This window comes from Dendrobates tinctorius, unplaced genomic scaffold (genome assembly GCF_039654945.1).
Source record: "Dendrobates tinctorius isolate UK_male_01 unplaced genomic scaffold, ASM3965494v1 ptg000117l, whole genome shotgun sequence".
Taxonomy (NCBI): Eukaryota; Metazoa; Chordata; class Amphibia; order Anura; family Dendrobatidae; genus Dendrobates; species Dendrobates tinctorius.
Window position 1 is genome coordinate 3,185,158 of NW_027361785.1, and position 20,751 is coordinate 3,205,908.

The following is a 20,751-nucleotide window of genomic DNA, read 5'->3' on the forward strand; positions in this document are numbered from 1 at the left end:
TCAAGCATGTAATGCTTGTTCAAACTCACCTGTGGCAAGTAACAGGTGTGGGCCATATGAAAATCACACCTGAAACCAGGGCTGTGGAGTCGGACTTGGAGCCCATTTTGGTGGAGTCGGAGTCATGGAATGTGAGGAGTCGGAGGTTTGGCTTATCGACTCCACAGCCCTGCCTGAAACCTGATAAAAAGGGCAGAAGTTGACTCAATCTTTGCATTGTGTGTCTGCGTGTGCTACACTAAGCATGAAGCACCCAGAAATTGATGGAAACAAAGCTCTGGAGAGTTCTGAAGTGGTCAGCAATAAGTCTGGATTTAAATCCTATTGAACACCTGTGGTGAGAACTTAAAACTGCTGTTGGGAGAAGGCACCCATCAAATATCAGAGACCTGGAGAAGTTTCCAAAAGAAGAGTGGTCCAAAATTCCATTTCAGAGGTGTAAGAAGCTTGTTGAGGGTTATAGGAAGTGATTAATTGCATTTATTCCAAAGAGTGAGCAACCAAATATTACGTTAAGGGTGCCGACAATTTTGTCTGGCCCATTTTTGAGGTTTCATGTGAAATTATGTCCAATTTGCCTTTCTTCTCTCTGTTCTTTGATTGGTTCCAATTTAAGGTGCAGTACACACAACTTTTTTTAAAGGGGTTCTCTTGGCAAATGACGTTGATGACATATCCTTAGGATGGGTCATTGATATCAGATTAGTACCTGTACTGCTGGCAATTAGCTGTAATAATCTCTGCCAATTGTATGGAGAGAGGCAACTAGACAGGTTCTGCCCGGGGTATGCATATCACATACATCACTGCAGTTTCCGGCTCAGAAACTGGCAATTGCTCGCAGCGCACAGTGAGCGCTGGGGAGATTCATAAGTCTGCAGTCACACAGAGTGACTGCAGATTTATCAATTTAGTCCAAACAACCCCTTTAACATTCAGAGATGAAGGAAGAGAAGCTAGCTCACATGTGACCACAAGTATGCAAATCACATAATCAAGTGATGACTAATAGAACCGACAAACTAAAAATATTGTAAGATACAGTGCTTAACAAAAATTAGTCCTGGTCTGAAATTTTTTTTTTAATGAAAATGCATTGGATTCAGGGCCGGACTGGCCTTCTGGCAATTGCCAGAAGGGCCCGTTTAGTCATGGGCTGCCTTGTCTGCTACGTTGTTAACAGAATCTGTGTTCTTAAGACACCCATACTGTACTCTTTACAGTGATGGAGCACAAAGTCGTTGACTCCATCACTTACCCCAACAGGCCACGGGTATCATTAGAAATATTGGTCTTGTAGTAAATCTTGCTTTCCTCCATCCAGGGTAATATATCACATCTGGTGCTTGGGAACGAGGACAGCATGGGACTGTGTGATTTCAAATGCCAGGGCTGAATTTCAGCCCCAGTCCATACCTGATTGGATTTGTATACATGATTGATGAGTACTCAGAATCTAGCTTTTGACGGGCTCAATGTTCCCTCATCTGACACTAGAGATTTACAGAATGTGGTTATGTACAGTATGTTAACATTATTCTATTCTTCTCCTTCTAGTTTTACAAATGCTTCCTGTTACTCTTTAACTGTCATCCGTCATCGCCGATTGATGGGAGATCCTTATGCCAATCAAACCTAACTGTTATTCAGCTCAACCAAAGACACAACAGCAGCGTTGCCCCTAAAGAAACAATAATCCCCGGAAGCGCCGAGAATGATCCATTCATATCAAGTCAAGAAAAAGAAACATATGACTCAAACCAACGCACCTCAAAGCAAAATGAAGACAATTCTGTTATGTGAATTCCTTTTAACGATTTCTTTAGATGTTTATCAATGAAGTTAATTTTATATGAACCAAAGAAACAAAGGTCATGTAAGATTTGCTATGAGGGAACTAAAAGCATGTCAACCGCCATTACGGATAATATTGTGATGAGTTATGTGTATAGGCTGTTAAATACAACTATGAGTATGATATGTACCCAGATATCTGATAGAATCTGAGGCAGATAAAAGAGTTTGATACCAATTGATCACGTCATTTAATGAAAACATTTGCATATCATCAAGACAATGAGACTTTATTATGGAAGACAGGTGTATTTTGTGAGGTTTAGATACAATGACTTGTGTATATATTCTATAGATTTGCTTCTCATTTCATAAAACCATCTAAGCAAATGTGATGTTGCATGATAAACAGTGTTGTTCTTGGGTAACGATGTAAGAACCTTCTAAGAAGAGTTTTTGGCTCAAATGTTAGGGTATCTGTCATCAAAGTTTGGTTATTAAAAGACCACCAGGATGTAGTAAGATTCATAAATAGGAGTTATTTTGCAGATGTACAATACATATGTTTATCTCCTCTATTCTAGTAATCACAATCACGGTTTATGCCATTCTTGTCATTTGGGTGGTGCTGCAGCATCAACGTGTTTGCGTGGGTTTCCTTCGGGTCCTCTGGTTTTCTCCCACACTCCAAAGACATACTGATAGGGAATTTAGATTATGAGCCACAATGTGGACAGTGCCGATAATGTCTGTAAAGCGCTGTGGAATTAATGGTGCTATATAAGTGAGTAAAATAAATAAACTAGTTACGGCCTCCCTGTTGTTATCATCAACTTCTCCCTCTTAACTGACATCCTGATCAACACAGCTACAGTTGACTGCACATACCTGACAGGAGATCAATCAAGGAAGAGTAGGTGAGCTAACAGCAAGACGAGCGTGACCAGTCCCTGCTGTGGCACCGCCCAGATGACTATTGAGAGTTGTGTAAGGCGGTTTTATGACTTCAGTTTTTCAATCCTAGTAACAATGCTAATTTGAACATGGGGGGCATCTACCAACTTATCTATGAGCTCTATTTCCCAACTTTAATGCCATTTTATATTAAAGTGAAGTTTGTCAGTATAAAATGGCTGTCCAAATCAGGCACCACACCTTGTATGGCACATAGCCCTAATAAATTTAGACTCTTAGTCCAAACCCGCTGCTCTATTTGCCAGAAACCATTCTTTATTCAGATTTGATAATGAGGTGCTCAGTGCACCCTTGTCATGGCCAAACAGATCACTGAACCTTCCCTTCTACTTGTTTTGCATCTATCGTCACCTCATTTTCCTTGATTTCAGGAGCCAGAAAAGGGAGGAGCTGATGAAAAACAAGTAGGTGAGAAGGTGTACTCAGTTTCTTGGCCTCACATATCTAGCATATCTGAATAAAGAACAATTTCTTGTTAATAAAGAAACAGGTGTGGAAAAAAAACCTTCTTAATAGTGCTATGTCCTCTAAGCGGTGCTGTGTTTCATCTGAACAGTCATTTTGCATGACAGGCTCCCTTTAATCTAATAACAAATCTACATTTATAACCTAAGTTTTAGTAGTCAGAACGCTCTGTTATCAGTAGATGTGGATTGTTTTCAAATGGTGCTGGATGTTAACTATAGTGTGAAGCTAATAAGGTAACTGTATTTTATTCCCCCTAATTTTATCCTGTCCACAATATAAGGCCTCCTTCACACGTTCTGGTGATTCCGGTACAGGAAAAACCAGTACTGGTGAGACACGTGGTCCATGTGCCATCAGTATGTACGTATGTGACATCTGTGTGTCCATTTGCTGTCCGTGTGTCATAAGTGAGCACGTGTGCGTCACGCATTTTGTCCGTGCTGCTGAGAAAATACTAACATGTCTGCAGATTTTTCACACAGATACTCGGTCCGTGTCAAAAACTTGACATGTGTGGATCATTGAATACAATGGGTGTGCGTGTGTCAGTATTTGTGGCCTTTAAAAAACGAACCGTGTATGGACACAAAAAAATACTAATAAGTCAGTATTTCAACGGTATTTGAAAGCCAACCGCAAAGAGGCTCCAAATCACAGAACTGGTGTGAATTTTTCATTTATAGTTGTTCTCTGTAGGTGCAGCTCCTGATTTTGGTTTACAAATACTGATGAAATCGTAACTGACCAAAAAGCTAAGGTGTGAATAAAGACTCAATAGAACGTCCGTGTTTTACATGCTTCACACTGGTTACAGAGCGCGTTCATGGATAGAACATGTACTTATTATAGTCTATGGTTCTATACAATTGTCCCTGTTATCTGTGCGGTACAAGAGTCTTAAAAACAAAACCGACACATGTCCTCCCTTAATCTGAGCTACGGATTCAAGTCTATGGGTTTGTGAGAAACCTAAACTCTGGTAGGAGACACCTTCATCATTTTTTTGCTGCATACAAGAAAAACTAATGTGCGGCCTCATTCACAAGTTCAATTTTTCCATATATGAGAAAACGGACAGATTTTTCTGATCGACTCTGATCACAATCTGGTCCGAATATCATCCAATTTTCTTGTACGTGGAGAAATAAAAAAAAAATCTGCACCTTCTCCATTCTGACAGTCTGTGAAAATCGGACCACACTTGGATGTTATCAGAGTGTGGTCTGATGTTTTCACAGATCCATTGACTTGTTATTGTTGATTTTGAGCCAACTCTCGGATCAAAATCGTACATGTCTCCAATCATGCATGTCTCTGTGATTTTCATGCGGACATGTGAATGGTCCCACAGACTATCACAGGCACGAGTGCTGTCCATGAGTAACACCGATAACACTCATACGTGAAAATCGGAAACTTATAGTAAAAACTGATACTGACAAGACACTGATGAAAATCTCATTTAAAACATTAATGAAAATCTGTTTGTTTTTTTCACATGAGAAAAAAACAGATATCTGAATATGCTACCGCTCAGGTGTGATCGGCGTCATCTTGGCGGAGACAATTTTTTTCCGATAGCAAAATGGCGCAGGAGGTGGCGCCTGCGCAGTAGCATCTATTGGTTCCGAATTAAGCTACTGCTCAGGAGAGGGTGGAGCCATTTTGAGGAAGATTTTTTATTTCTAAAGAAATTTATGTCTAAAGAAAATTAAAATATGGATATTATAGATCTGATCATGCTACAGCGCAGGCGCCGCATGATGGATATAATTTTTTTTTCTTCCAAACAATAGCATATACAGTATATAAAATAGGGGGCAGGTCAGTGAGGGATCAGTGACCTGTCAGTAGTCTACATTATGAATGTCTAAGCAGAGCACCACATGAAGACCCCCCAGAGGCCGCCCCCAAGCACGAGAATCTCATTAACTGAAAACTGAAAATAAAGATTAAACAGCCACAAGATGGATTTCAACAACTAAGATATAATTGTAATCAGTATAACGGCAGCAACCTGACAGTCTGTAGGTTACTGTGCACAATCCTGCTGACAGGTTCCCTTTAAGAGAATTCTGTCACAGGTTACCTGTATCAATTTAAGCCGTAAGGCAGAACATTTCTGCTGTGGATTGGCAAATATTACCATAGACTCTGAATTAAAAAAAAATCTGTACTTTTAGAATTGGCTTTGTAGCAGCTGCCATTTGTAGCTGCCACCCGAGATATGTACCAATACATAAGACCAACATGAATATTAAAATAGTTTACATAATAGGACACCGGAGGGTCTTCTATCTCCAGGTAGATATTTTTCTTGCTATGAAAGGCACCTGCATTATCTTGCTCAGTCATGGTCTTCCTGACAGCCTCAGTCAAGCTGTGAACTGCAACCATAACACGGACGACCACAAAATATGGCCACTATAGAGTAAAGTGAATAAGTTCTAAACAGAAGCCATGTCTCACATGTTACTATAAAGAGTATGTAGATTAATTTACCGTTTTAGCATCATATTTTAATTCAGTTGCTTTTTTTGCGCAAACATTTTTTTGCTATTTGAGTGACCATTTGTTCTAGTGAATGTTTTATAGGTAACACGGGAGTTACTGTAGTTGTCCTGGTCCCAGTAATGTCCGCTGTTGGTTCCCTTACTGTTACCTAGCTGTAGATCAGTCATTCTAAGCCTAAAGAACATGGGATGCCATCTCTGTATTCAGCGTAAGGGCTTTCACATAATAACTGCATGTGACTTTACGATATTTTACATATTATATGACATTTTTTTATTATTTTACGCCAAGCTCTTTTAAATATGGGCTATATAAGAGTATGGGAACAACAAACTAGAAGGTAAAAGAGCAATTTGTAAGCAGATGGCATACGAGCCAAGATGTAGCATCGTCTCATTTACTGCTCTAGTGATCTGCAGGAGATAGCCTGTAAATAGCTCTAAAATACTGCAGAGAGGACGATTGTGCAGCGAGGATAGCGGCGCTCTATCAGCAGGTAACATATGGGACAGGCAGTTTGGTTAATTTCATGCACAGTAGACAAATAGGCCATGTACGATTATTTTTTCATGTCCTTCTATGGAATTTTGCAGCCCAAAATTGCAGCATTTTACTTGTTGACTGTGATGTGTAATGACTAGTTTTGTAAATGGCATGAATATGATATGAAAATCACGATGACAATCTACAAACGGTTAAATTTTTTGTACACCATTGATGTAATTTAAGCAGTGTTATTTATGTGAATTTTTATGGATTTTATTGTAAAGTGCCGGAATCTGTATACCTAAGCAAAAAAAAATGTAAAAAACTTTTGTGTAGTGGAAATGTGTATTTTTCTTCTTTTGTTTAATATGCACAAAGCTTTAGGTATAAATTACATGCTAAAAAATACTGTGAAACATGCACATTACACCTAAAGGATTATTTATGACTTCTTCACATTGTAAATCCATATGAATTAATATGCAGCTGGTTCTCCCTATGCAGCGGAAACAGCTTCCACTCTTCTGGGATGACTTTCTACAAGATTTTGGTGTATGCAGGAGCTTTTGGCAATTCTCTCACTTGTGAGCTCAGACACTGATGTTGGACGTTGGGCCTGGATTGAAATCTCCATTCTTATTTCTCACAAAGGTGCTAGAAAGATTTGAGGTCATAGGTCTGTGTGGGCCAGTCATGTTCCTTTACGCCAAATTCCACCAACCATGGCTTTATGAAGCTTGCTTTGTCAACCGTTTCTACAAGTTGGAAGTATACAACTGTCCAAAATGTTGTGGTATACTGATGCATTAATATTTAGCTTAACTGGAACTAAGGGCCCCTGAAAAACAACCCCATAACATTATCCATCCTCCACCAAATTTTACAGTTGACACAATGCAGTCAGGCAGGTAATGCTCTCCTGACTTCCGCCAAGCCAACAGTGATTCGTCACTCCATAGTCCAGTGGCGGCATGCTTTATACCACTTCATCTGGCGCTTGACGTTGTGCTTGGTAATGTAAGGCTTGCATGCAGCTGCCTAGCCATGGAAAACCATGCCATGTAGCTCCTGGTGCAGTTTTTGTGCTGATGTTACTGCTAGAGTATTTCTGCATCTACTATGTAACTCAGGTCACTTGCATTTTTTTAACTGTGTTTTTCAGTGCGTTTTTAACATGCGCTTATCACACTGTAGTTTTTGATATGTCATGTGTTACATAAAGCTACTTTGTTTTTGATTCTTTCCTATTTGGTTTTGAAAATACTTTATTGATATAGTAATGTGGGCACTACGTGCCTTTTTTTTCCACCATCTAATACAATTCTGTGGTAAAAATCCTGAGATAAAACACAGTGACCTGCAAGTAAAATGCATATTTACCACAGGATAAACTGACATGTTGTGGATTGCAAACACGCACCACGGGTCAGTTTATTCAGCGTAAAAAAAAGTACAGTGACAGGAAATATCTATAAAGATGCTGTATTTTTCACTCAGAAAAAAAACGCCAGAGTCGAAAGCTTACCAAAAACTCATCGTAGGAACTTAGCCTTAAAGGATATTTTCTTTATTAACCCCTTAAGCCCCAAGGGTGGTTTGCACGTTAATGACCGGGCCATTTTTTACAATTCTGACCACTGTCCCTTTATGAGGTCATAACTCTGGAACGCTTCAACGGATCTAGGCGATTCTGAGAATGTTTTCTCATGACATATTGTACTTCATGTTAGTGGTAAAATGTCATTCATATAACTTGCGTTTAATTGTGAAAAAAACGGAAATATGGAAAAAATTTTGAAAATATTGCAATTTTCAAACTTTGAATTTTTATGCCCTTAAAATAGAGAAATATGTGACACAAAGTAATTACTAAATAACATTTCCCATATGTCTACTTTACATCAGCACAATTTTGGAAACAAAATTTTTTTTTATTAGGAAGTTATAAGGGTTAAAAGTTGACCAGCGATTTCTCATTTTTACAACAAAATTTACAAAACCATTTTTTTTAGGGACCACCTCACATTCAAAGTCAGTTTGAGGGGTCTATATGGCAGAAAATACCCAAAAGTGACACCATTCTAAAAACTGTACCCCTCAAGCTACTCAAAACTACATTCAAGAAGATTATTAGCCCTTCAGGTGTTTCACAGGAGCAGAAGCAACGTGGAAGGAAAAAATTAACATTTAACTTTTTAGTCACAAAAATGATATTTTAGCAACATTTTTTTTATTTTCCCAAGGGTAACAGGAGAAATTGGACCCCAAAAGTTGTTGTCCAATTTGTCCTGAGTGCGCTGATACCCCATATGTGGGGAGGAACCACTGTTTAGCGCATGGCATGGCTCAGAAGGGAAGGAGTGTCGTTTGACTTTTTCAACCTAAAATTGGCTGAAATTGAAATCGGACGCCATGTTCCGTTTGGAGAGCCCATGATATGCCTAAACAGTGGAAACCCCCACAAGTGACCCCATTTTGGAAACTAGACCCCCTAAGGAACTCATCTAGATGTGTGGTGAGCACTTTGAACCCCCAAGAGCTTCACAGAAGTTTATAACGCCCGGGCGTAAAAATAAAAAATCATATTTTTTCCACAAACATGATAGTTTAGTCCCCGATTTGTTATTTTCCCAATGGTATCAGGAGAAATTGGACCCCAAAAGTTGTTGTCCAATTTGTCCTGAGTGCGCTGATACCCCATATGTGGGGGAATAACACTGTTTGGGCACACGGCAGGGCTCGGAAGGGAAAGAGCGCCGTTTGACATTTTCAACCTAAGATTGGCTGAAATTGAAATCGGACGCCATGTTCCGTTTGGAGAGCCCATGATATGCCTAAACAGTGGAAACCCCCCACAAGTGACCCCATTTTGGAAACTAGACCCCCTAAGGAACTTATCTAGATGTGTGGTGAGCACTTTGAACCCCCAAGTGTTTCGCTAAAGCTTATAATGCCCGGGCGTGAAAAAAAAATATTACATTTTTTTTCCACAAAAATGATCTCTTAGTCCCCAATTTGTTACTTTCCCAAGAATATCAGGAGAAATTGGACCCCAAAAGTTGTTGTGCAATTTGTCCTGAGTGCGCTAATACCCCATATTTGGGGGAGAAACACTGTTTGGGCACACGGCAGGGCTCGAAAGGGAAGTAATGATGTTTTGGAATGCAGACTTTGATGGAATGGTCTGCGGGCGTCATGTTCCGTTTGCAGAGCCCCTGATGTACCTAAACAGTGGAAACCCCCCACAAGTGACCCCATTTTGGAAACTAGACCCTAGATGGGCGGGACATTTTTTGTGAAAGTGGTGCTTGGGTGTACTTTATTTACAATTATGTGTAGGTGTGGGGGAGCTAGTGATTGGTGCACACTATGCTGTAAAGAAAAAGCTAAAAGAAAAAAGGAAATGGGGAGAAAAATACCTGTGAAAAGAAAAGTCTAAAACAGCAGGCCCTAGCTCTGATAAGTGAACGGTGTCACTTATCAAAGTTCAGTGGCGGCTGCTGGGTGTGCGTACAGGTGTGGTGCAAGGGGGGGTGAAAAAAAGGAAATCAGCAGGCACAAGCTCTGATAAGTGAACTATGTCACTTATCACAGTTTGGCGGCTGTGCGATGCGAATAAGGAGTTGGCGCTAAGGGGGCTGCTAAATGTGCGCACAGAGGCGGCGCAAAGGGGGATGGAGGGGGTAAAAAGTTGGGGAAGGGGGGATGAAGAGAGATCGGACAGGGATCAGGGATTAGCACTTACACTTGTAGTTAGGTGGCGCAAAGAGGGGGTGAAAAAAAAAGGAAATCAGCAGGCACAAGCTATGATAAGTGAACTATGTCACTTATCACAGTTTGGCTGCTGTGGGATGCGAATACGGAGTGGCGCAAAGGGGGCTGCTAAATGTGGGCACAGAGGCGACGCAAAGGGGGATTGAGGAGGTAAAAAGAGGGGGAAGGGGGAAGGGTGGGGATGAAGAGAGATCGGACAGGGATTAGCACTTACGCTTGTAGTCAGGTGGCGCAAAGAGGGGGTGAAAAAAAAAAGGAAATCAGCAAGCACAAGCTATGATAAGTGAACTATATATATGCTCTTTAATGTGTGATAGCATACACTTACGGTACAGAGCAAGATCGTCCTGGTATAAACTGCATAACCTATAAATAAAGTGCAGATTATATATGAACTTTTTATGTGAATCTGTGTCAATTCTTAGAATTTCTATACTCCTATCCATACAACTATAAGGTATAACAGAGTAATGTATCGGAGAGTGGACTCACCCTGGCAGGTGGATCTATAGGAAGGCTACACTTACTAATTGGTGTCCTCCCCTTTGACCACTGTAACCTCCTGTACTTGAGTAAGGCTCCTGTTTTGGCTTCCACTCGTCTCCCCTTCTCCTCAGGTAGAGTCACAAACTAGCAGCTAGTTCCAGGTTTAATAATTATTCCAAACATTTCTTAAATTGGAGGACCTGTTGTAACTTTCGGTATCACCCAGTCAGTGGAGACACGCACACATCTGCCCAAGGAGACAATTCGCAGCTCTCCGTATTCAATGGTAACGATGGTGTGCATTTCACCAGGCACTTAGAATTGTTGAAATCTAACCTGAATACAAACTAATGGATTTGGAGCTTAAAGGGAGCCTGTCAGCGTGGTAAGGGCAGCATGAAATAGTGACAGACCGGTTACACTCAATTATGTCTTAATGAGAAGTGCTGAGGCTTTTCGGAGCAAACATCATTTTAAAAATGTGCCGAGAGCAGGCAGACGAGTCCCTGTTTGTGCAGAGTTGGAGACCAACCGACAAATCTTAGCTGGGAAAGGAGAACCAGAGGAAAACTGCCACCGGTATAATTCTTGGAATTTGGAATTACATATTTTAAAAAATGTAAGCAATGTCACTATTTCATGTTGCCAGTGGTTAGGGCAGCATGTACCTGCTGAAACGTTACACTTCAAGGGGAATTCCCATCTCCAAGATCCTATCCCAATATGCAGTAGGTGTAATAATAATAATATTCACAAATACCTCCAATTAGAAATGTAGTATAGTTTTTATGATTTGCTATGTCTCTTTTCTTAAGGGCAGGCATTGCAGGACCTTAGGTATCCATGGTTACGACCACTAGCTGTTAGGCGTCGGATTCCTGCAGCTACACAACAGGAATCCAGAGCCTCACATGCTGCTCTGCAGCAAGTCATTCCTGAGGCTAAGTTCCTCTGCCGCCTCACTGAGCATGCTCACGAGACGATCTCCCATTGGAGGTCGGGAGTCACGTGCTCAGGTCCTTCTCCAGATCTGATTGGTCCATCTCAGAGATCTGGAAGATCCCTGCAGCGCACGGCTATAAAAGGCCCGCATGGCCACTCGGCCATGCTCTAGTATAGACTCTTCTTGCTAGATGTGTGAATGGTGATGGATGTATGATTCTGGTGACTGACTTATTAAGATTCCCCTCGCTCCGATATTACGCATGTGGATAGGGACCTATAGAAGGAGTCAGCGCCAGTCAGTGGTAAGCCATAGGCCACTGTGCACACCGCACCTCTACACTAGCGTCCGGTGGTGTCACGTCTCTCACGGCACTATAGCATAGCGGCTGTGTCTGCCGCCGCACTGCATTCAGCAGCACTTACCGGCGTCCGCAATTGCGACGCCGCACGAGCGGTAGGTCTAGACGGACACAGTCCCCTGTCTTGGACCCTGTCCTGTGACCTGATACCGTGCGTGCAATTTCGCTGAGACCTGTGAGTCTAACAGTCTCGGTGTTTATGTTTGCTTATGTTACAGCGCCTCTGTGAGTTAACAGAGTCCGCTCTGCGCACATCGGGCGACGTTGAACTCGTGCGCATTATACCGCCATATAGCACGTCTGCCATTGTCTAGCAGCGGTTTTAACACCTACTGCACGGTGGACCCCGAGCGGCGAACGCACTTTATTATTAATTTATTTAGTGCGTTCCGCCGTTCCTAACACTAGCAACTACTTTAGATAACTAACTGTCACTATATCAGTGGTCATAACCATGAATACTTAAGGTCCTGCAATGCCTGCACATGAGGAAATAAAAGTAGTGAATCAGAAAAATTTTACTACATTTTTAATTGGAGGTATTTGTGAATATTATTATTTTTGCACCTACTACATATTGGGATAGGATCTTGGAGATGATAATACCCCTTTAAACTGACCTTCCACCCTAGGACTGGAAATTGACTATACATTTCTCATGCAGACTACCCTACTTGGTGCCCTCCATTTGTCTCCCGTTCAACTCCTTTGCACAGATAGATGTTTAATTCCTCGTGGTTTTAAAATGGTTACTGCAGAGCCATGAGTGTAGTGATAAGTCTAAAGCAAGCCTCCGCTGCTTTCCCTATCCTTCAAAAGAGAAAATGCAAGGGAGGTGTGGACTGAATTGGCCAATACACTTCCCATGCCTCGGAGGACACAGGAGGAAAGGAGCACTGATATGAGAAGGGCATCAGTTAGCGTGACTATACATGAGAAATGTATGGTCACTAGGGTAGATGGTCACTTAGATACAGACATGCCTATATTTACATCCATATCTATTGCTCCATTGAGTCTATAATTTGTTTAAAAGGAACCTGTGACTTGAAAAATGAAATTAACCTGCAAATCTGGGGTTAAACTGCAGGTTAATAGCGTTCTGAACCTGCCCAGTGCCCACACTTACACCCCTGCAGCCTGGAGGAAATTAACTTTATTCTTCCCCCAGCGTTTAGGCTTCAGTTATGGGGATGGCATCGCCGCGGAATCAGTCACCGCACTGTGTATGGCTGAGCCTGCTTTCAGTGAGTGCCGGGCGCGATTACAGCTGCCACTCTGTACTCAGAGCGGTGACTGAACCAGTGCCGGTGCCACCCCCGTGACTGAAACCCGAACGCTGCCAGGAGGAAAAAACTTTATTTCCTCCCGACAGTAGGGCTCCAAGTGTGGTCACCAGGCTGGTTCAGAATGCTTTTAACCTGCAGATTAACACCATATCTGCAGGATAATAGCGTTTTTTCACGTGACAGGTTCCATTTAAGCTCTATATTATTCCAATGCTTTTTTCATGTAGAATAAGATATATATAGCTATGCTGCAGACACTAGTGCCGACTTTTATTTCCCTTTGACTTGCATTGGGGTCGGGTTTCGGACGAAACTCCGACTTTTTTTGTCCTAGTCGGACCAGTTTCATCCGACTGAAATTTTGTTTCATTCGGGTTTCACGAAACCCGATCCGACCAAAGTCGCTCAACTCTACTAAACACTAATTGGATTGAAATATGGATATGGACATATCATGAATATGAAGGATATATTAAACACTCATAATCTGCCTGTGTGAATAGTGCCATATTCTAATTGCAATCTAGAGAAATAATTACATTGTATCCATGTGGAATATGCTTTATTTATTTCACCTCACCTAAACCCAATTTGTCATTATATAATAAAGGGTAACTAATTAGACGTTCATAGTGGAAAAGTACTAGCAGTAAGACAAGGAATTGATTAGCAAGTGTAGGGGCAGATGGAAAAAGTAGTGTGTAGTGGTGGACATCAGAATGTATCCTGATGGCAGTATTTTTTCCCCCTAATATTAGCTGCACTTATAAAATTCTCATCACATTATGGAGATTAAATCCCGCCATTCTGACAAAAATATTCATAGCAGATACTTCAGTCTCATCTGGTATAAGATATGCAGCATTTAAAATCTGATGACAGATCTGCTGATTTTGGATGAAACTGTAAGGCTGAGTGCAGATGGACTTTTTGGCCCTGCGGATTTTTCCGCGCAGAATGGAAGAACTCCGCAGTTCAAATGACCTGCATTTTTCCTGCGGTTTTCTTGTGGTTTTTGTGCGGTTTTCCACTGCGGTTTTCCCCCTGCGGATTTGGTGACAGGGGAGGTGGAAAACCGCACAAAAAAAGTAACATGCTGCGGATTTTGTACCACAGGAAAACCGCGCGGAAAAATCCGCAGTGTCTGCACAGCGTTTTTTTTTTTTTATTATTGATTTTAAGGCTACTGTACATCACAATGCGGATATGCAGTGTTTCTGCAAGGTAAAATCCGCTGCGGATCACCTGCAAATCTTCATCGTGTGCACACAGCCTTACAACGCCTTGTTCTAGTAGATGTTTTCGCCAAAGGATCTTGTAAATAAATAAAATACAGAGAATCAGGGAGTTGCAGATTCCGTCCAAATCAGTCCGAGATCAGACCGCAGTACGTGGACTGGCAGGTGGTGTCCCGGCCTGACAGTGACAGCTTCATAGAATTACAAGAAGCTGTCACACTCGGGTTGGGAGACCTGTGGCCAGTCGATGCATTAGCGATCCATGCTCGGATCGATTTGCACAGAAGTTTGAATGAGTCCTAATTCTGTCGTGCTTTTTAGCATTCATAAACAAGTGAAACTAGGAATATTCGGGGAATTAAACAAAACTATTTGAATGAATGTAAAACACTATTTTTTGTATTTGGGACCATAAACAAACCATACAAAGATCATGTTCTGCACAATTATCAGAATTTGATGGTAGTACAATGTGTAGTAGAGTGAACCTAGAACATGAGATGCTACAGCTTCCTAAATTATATGTAACTGAAGCCAAATAACTGGTATTATTATACAAGGTTGATTTTAGAAAATACCTCGAAAATACACAACAGTCCTACAGCAACCAATGAGATACTAAGATTATACCTTAGAACAGAAGACCCCAACCTGTGGCTTGGGAGCCACATTTGGCTTATTGTTCAAAGATGTGTGGCTCGCGGGTGCCTGCCTGCTTGATGCATTAACTCCAGGTCTAGCAAACAAGTATGAAAAGCGGGTCTCCAGGTGGTGAATATTTTGAGTAGCCTTGTACTGGATGTGCATATTCTGGCCTTGGCGGTTTGGAGATAAAATAAGTATGGTACCAGGAGACAGGATGACACTACCTGTCAGAGGAAGTACTTGAAGCTAGATGTGACATTATTTTGAGAGTGATTGATGCAAGAATGGAGTTATTGTGGGAATCTCTAGATCTTGGTATAGTGCCTTCTGTGATATTTGTGGAAAAGCTATGGTTGTCATTATACTGGTAATGGGGGCTCTGTGTGTCGCTATCGTGAGGGGACAGAAGCTGGATGCGGCTCGCGACTCTCTTAGACCTAAATGTGCCTCACAACTTTCTATCGAAGCTGAATGTGGCCCGCGACAATTTCTCAAAGCTGAATGTGCCTTCAAGGTCAGAAAGGTTGGGGACCACTCCCTTAGAATTATGCTAAAACTAGCCCTTGAGACTCACGTTTGTCGTGGAGAAATTGTTGTCCATAACGTGAGTGTACATGAGGTGTACAATTTATACTAAAGTTAAAAAAAGGGACTGCACATTTCTATAACAAACTATATCATTAGTCTGAAGGTGCAATTGCCTTTTATATGCTTTATTACCAGAAAACTTATGTAGTGTCAGGTCATGTGGACACAGAATTTTTATATGGATTGTTTCCCTTATCCTGGCTTTCAGTATCTTTAAAGTTCAGATAGTTGACACAAGTTATGTTAACTCCATTATGACTCAGGGGCCGATTACTTAAGGCTGGCCTTGCCTACACTAGTCTTAATGAAGGCTTCTCTGGAGAATGATGCATAAAATTCAATAAGAGGCACAGAGCACTTACGGAATTCAGCACATGTTCTCTGAGGTGTGTACCCCACTATTAAAGCTGCTCTAGTCGTGAATTGGAGTAGCACTTCTGGCATAAGAACAGTTAATAATTTAAGAAAGAATAGAGGTACAGAGAGACACATAAAGTGCATGTATACTAATGCCAGAAGTCTCGCCAACAAAATGGAGGAATTGGAGTTAATGTTGTTGGAACATAATTATGACATGGTGGGGATATCTGAGACATGGCTGGATGAGAGCCATGACTGGGCTGTTAATTTACAGGACTATAGTCTGTTCAGAAATGACCGTACAAATAAGCGAGGGGGAGGCGTGTGTTTATATGTAAAATCATCCTTAAAACCCATCCTTCGTGATAATATATATGAATCTAATGAAAATGTAGAGTCCCTGTGGGTAGAGATAAGGGGAGGGGGGAAAAATAATAAATTACTGATAGGGGTTTGTTATAAATCTCCAAAAATAATGGAAGCTACAGAGAATATCCTCATTAAGCAAATAGATGAAGCAGCGACTCAAGGAGAAGTCATTATTATGGGGGACTTCAACTACCCTGAAATACATTGGGGAACCGAAACCTGCAGTTCCAGCAAGGGTAATAGGTTTCTGACAACGATGAGAGACAATTACCTTTCACAACTGGTTCAGGACCCAACAAGAGGGGGGGCACTGCTAGACCTAATATTAACCAACAGGCCAGACCGCATATCAAATGTAAGGGTTGAGGGTCACTTGGGTAATAGTGATCACAAATTAATAAGTTTTCATGTATCCTTTAATAAGATGTGTAGTAGAGGGGTTACAAGGACACTAAACTTCAGGAAGGCAAATTTCCAACGGATGAGAGATGATCTTGGTGCAATTAACTGGGACGATATCCTGAGACATAAAAATACACAAAGAAAATGGGAGACGTTTATTAGCATCCAGAATAGGACCTGTGCACAATATATACCATATGGGAATAAACATGCTAGAAATAGGAGGAAACCACTATGGCTAAATAGAGCTGTAAGGGGTGCAATAAGAGATAAAAATAAAGCATTTAGAGAATTAAAGCAAGTAGGTAGTGATGAGGCATTAAATAAATACAGAAGATTAAATAAATTCTGTAAAAAGCAAATCAAGACAGCAAAGATTGAGACAGAGAGACTCATTGCCAGAGAAAGTAAAAATAATCCCAAAATATTATTTAACTACATAAATAGTAAGAAGCTAAAAAATGATAGTGTTGGTCCCCTTAAAAATAGTCTGGGTGAAATGGTGGATGAGGATGAGGAAAAAGCCAATATGCTAAATTACTTTTTTTCAACAGTATTTACACAAGAAAATCCCATGACGGATAACATGATCAGGGATAAAATTCTCCATTAAATGTCACCTGCTTAACCCAGCAGGAAGTACGGCGGCGTCTACAAATCACTAAAATTGACAAATCCCCGGGCCCGGATGGGATACACCCCCGAGTACTGCAGGAATTAAGCACAGTCATAGATAGACCACTATTTTTAATCTTTAAAGATTCCATAATAACAGGGTCTGTACCACAGGACTGGCGTATAGCAAATGTGGTGCCAATATTCAAAAAGGGGACAAAAACTGAACTTGGAAATTATAGGCCAGTAAGTTTAACCTCAACTGTGGGTAAAATCCTGGAGGGTTTTCTAAGAGATACTATACTGGAGTATCTGGAGAAGAATAACCTTATGACCCAATATCAACATGGGTTTACAAGAGACCGTTCCTGTCAGACTAATCTGATAAGCTTTTATGAAGAGGTAAGTTCCGGACTGGACCAAGGGAATGCAGTGGACGTGGTGTACATGGACTTTTCAAAAGCTTTTGATACGGTGCCACACAAAAGGTTGATACATAAAATGAGAACAATGGGGATAGGGGAAAATATGTGTAGGTGGGTTAAGAGCTGGCTCAGGGATAGGAAACAAAGGGTGGTTATTAATGGAGCACACTCGGACTGGGTCACGGTTAGCAGTGGGGTACCACAGGGGTCAGTTTTGGGCCCGCTTCTTTTTAACATATTTATTAATGACCTTGTAGGGGGCATAGAGAGTAGAATTTCAATATTTGCAGATGACACTAAACTCTGCAGGGTAATTAATACAGAGGAGGACAATTTTATATTACAGGAGGATTTATGTAGACTAGAAGCTTGGGCTGATAAATGGCAAATGAGCTTTAATTGGGAAAAATGTAAGGTCATGCACTTGGGTAGAACGAACAAGTTGTATAATTATGTGCTTAATTGTAAAACACTGGGCAAAACAGTCACTGAAAAAGACCTGGGTGTATGGGTGGACGACAAACTCACATTTAGTGGCCAGAGTCAAGCAGCTGCTGCAAAGGCAAATAAAATAATGGGATGCATTAAAAGAGGCATAGATGCTCATGAGGAGAACATAATTTTACCTCTATATAAGTCACTAGTGCGACCACACTTAGAATACTGTGTACAGTTCTGGTCTCCTGTGTATAAGAAAGACATAGTTGAACTGGAGCGGGTGCAGAGAAGAGCGACCAAGGTTATTAGGGAACTAGGGGGTCTGCAATACCAAGACAGGTTATTACACTTGGGGTTATTTAGTTTGGAGAATCGAAGGCTTAGGGGTGATCTTATTACAATGTATAAATATATGTGGGGACAATACAAAGACCTTTCTAATGATCTTTTTACTCTTAGACCTGTGACGGGGACAAGGGGGCATCCTCTACGTCTGGAGGAAAGAAGGTTTAAGCATACTCACAGACGCGGATTCTTTACTGTAAGAGCAGTGAGACTATGGAACTCTCTGCCATATGATGTTGTAATGAGTGATTCACTACTAAAATTTAAGAAGGGACTGGATGCCTTTCTTGAAAAGTATAATATTACAGGGTATATACACTAGTCTCCTTAATATTGCGTTGATCCAGGGAGCTAGTCTGATTGCCGTATGTGAAGTCGGGAAGGAATTTTTTTCCCCAATGTGAAGCTTACTGTTGCCACATGGGGTTTTTTTGCCTTCCTCTGGATCAACATGTTAGGGCAAGTTAGGATAGGATATGGGTTGAACTAGATGGACTTAAAGTCTCCCTTCAACCTTAATAACTATGTTACTATAAAAAATGCCGACACTTTTACAGAACTTAACAAGCGGGCTTAACCATGACCAAACGGGGCTCCTCCCATTTTGGCAGAACTGCTTCAAAGTGACGTACAACCGCCAAAAGTTGTCCAATTTTGTACAGCTACATTTAACGTAAAAATATGGCGACTTCTCAAAGTCTTTTACGCTAGTTTTCCGGCATAAAGGCTTTGATGAATTCTTGAGGACATCTGCGCAATTCAAAAGCTGTATGGTGACCATGATTTTTTTCTTCAAAAATGAACTTTGTAACTTTACATATATGTAGGTATGTATAAAATGCGTAGCTTACCTGTAAATAGTGGCATCTTCTACCTTTTCCCTAAACAGTGCAAGTCTGCTCCTATTTTTTAACATATGCAGCTTCGGCCTTTTTATCAAACAAATGGCACTTACACCATCGAATGAATCCTTCCCCCATATATGGCAGAAACTCTCACAGCTTTACATAAATCTGGAGCCACATAGAACTGAGCATTGTATATCCCATGATAAAGATTTCAGTAAGTGCTTCACATTAGTAAGGCTAGTTTGTAAAGAAAAATAATGCCTAAAAAAAGGACGTCTGCGCAAAGGGAGCCATCTATGAGTACAACAACATTTGGTAAGGAAACAAACAGTCATACTCTTTACTGCTTTGTTGTTCTTATTCCTTTCAGCGTGTAAAACGAACCTCTACACCTTGTCGTGTAGAACTCATTGCATTCTTAATGTACCCTTGGGCACAGTAACATTGCTTAGCGTTAATGGATTCCCATATGAAGTTTACTCTTCCCACGTACAAAAAAGATTCAGCACTTACTTGTGGTGGAAGACTTTAATTCTGTATAATTACCTTTCCGTCAATAGGAGCCATTAGGCATTGTAGTTGACGTTACAGTTAAAAGCTGGTCTACAGTTAGGGCTAATAGGTTGAGCTGGATGGACGTATTACTTCTTACAGCCTTAAAAACGATATTACCATGATTAATTGCGCCTTCTTCTGTACTTGAGTAATGGCGTAGCCATTACTCAAGTACAGAAGAAGGCGCAATTAATCATGGTAATATCGTTTTTAAGGCTGTAAGAAGTAATACGTCCATCCAGCTCAACCTATTAGCCCTAACTGTAGACCAGAAGAAGGTAAAAAAAAAATTCTTCCAGACTCCATATATAAAACCAATATCAGAATAAATCCCTAAAACCCATCTCCAGACGCTATGGCTTGTAATGGTGTTAGTATGGTGAAATCAGGATGCTAAGCCAACCTACCGATGAATCCTGAAGACGGTGGATTGGGCTGGATCTTCTCATTGCTGTTCTCTTGAATTATTTTCCACAGTTCCCACGTGAACTTTGGGTGAAGAATGTAAAAGGGCTGGTTTGGATTTTTCTTCCGATGTTGTTCATACGGTGGGAAAAGATTGTAGTCTGGTTTATGGTACCACTGTGTATAAAAACAGACGAGGTTAATAAAAGATGAAACGCCTCTTGTTGTAATATAAATATAATTGCAAAGATGGATTTTCATATAATTCGACCTGTTGGCAAACAGATTAATATCAGAGAAAACAAATGTAAAGATAGCAAAATCCCACTCTTCTCTGTTAGGCTTTGTTCACATGTCCATTTATCTTTTTGTTGCAGAATCTGCTGCATTCCTGTTTCTATTGGAAGCAGAGTGGCCGTCCCGATTTA

General features: G+C 40.9%; 2 protein-coding genes across 2 annotated transcripts in view; one reads left to right on the forward strand and one right to left on the reverse strand.

The window, feature by feature from the left end:
* Positions 1-7,192, forward strand: part of LOC141101407 (parapinopsin-like) — a 428,410-nt gene extending 421,218 nt beyond the window's left edge. The window contains exon 5 of the mRNA XM_073590484.1: positions 1,558-7,192. Within this exon, the coding sequence (XP_073446585.1) occupies positions 1,558-1,803 (246 nt within the window). The 3' untranslated portion in view covers positions 1,804-7,192. The remainder of the gene's footprint in view (positions 1-1,557) is intronic.
* ST6GAL2 (ST6 beta-galactoside alpha-2,6-sialyltransferase 2) overlaps positions 1-20,751 on the reverse strand; it is a 235,391-nt gene that overhangs the window by 27,876 nt on the left and 186,764 nt on the right. The window contains exon 6 of the mRNA XM_073590483.1: positions 20,326-20,500. Coding sequence (XP_073446584.1) covers positions 20,326-20,500 — 175 coding nt within the window. The remainder of the gene's footprint in view (positions 1-20,325; positions 20,501-20,751) is intronic.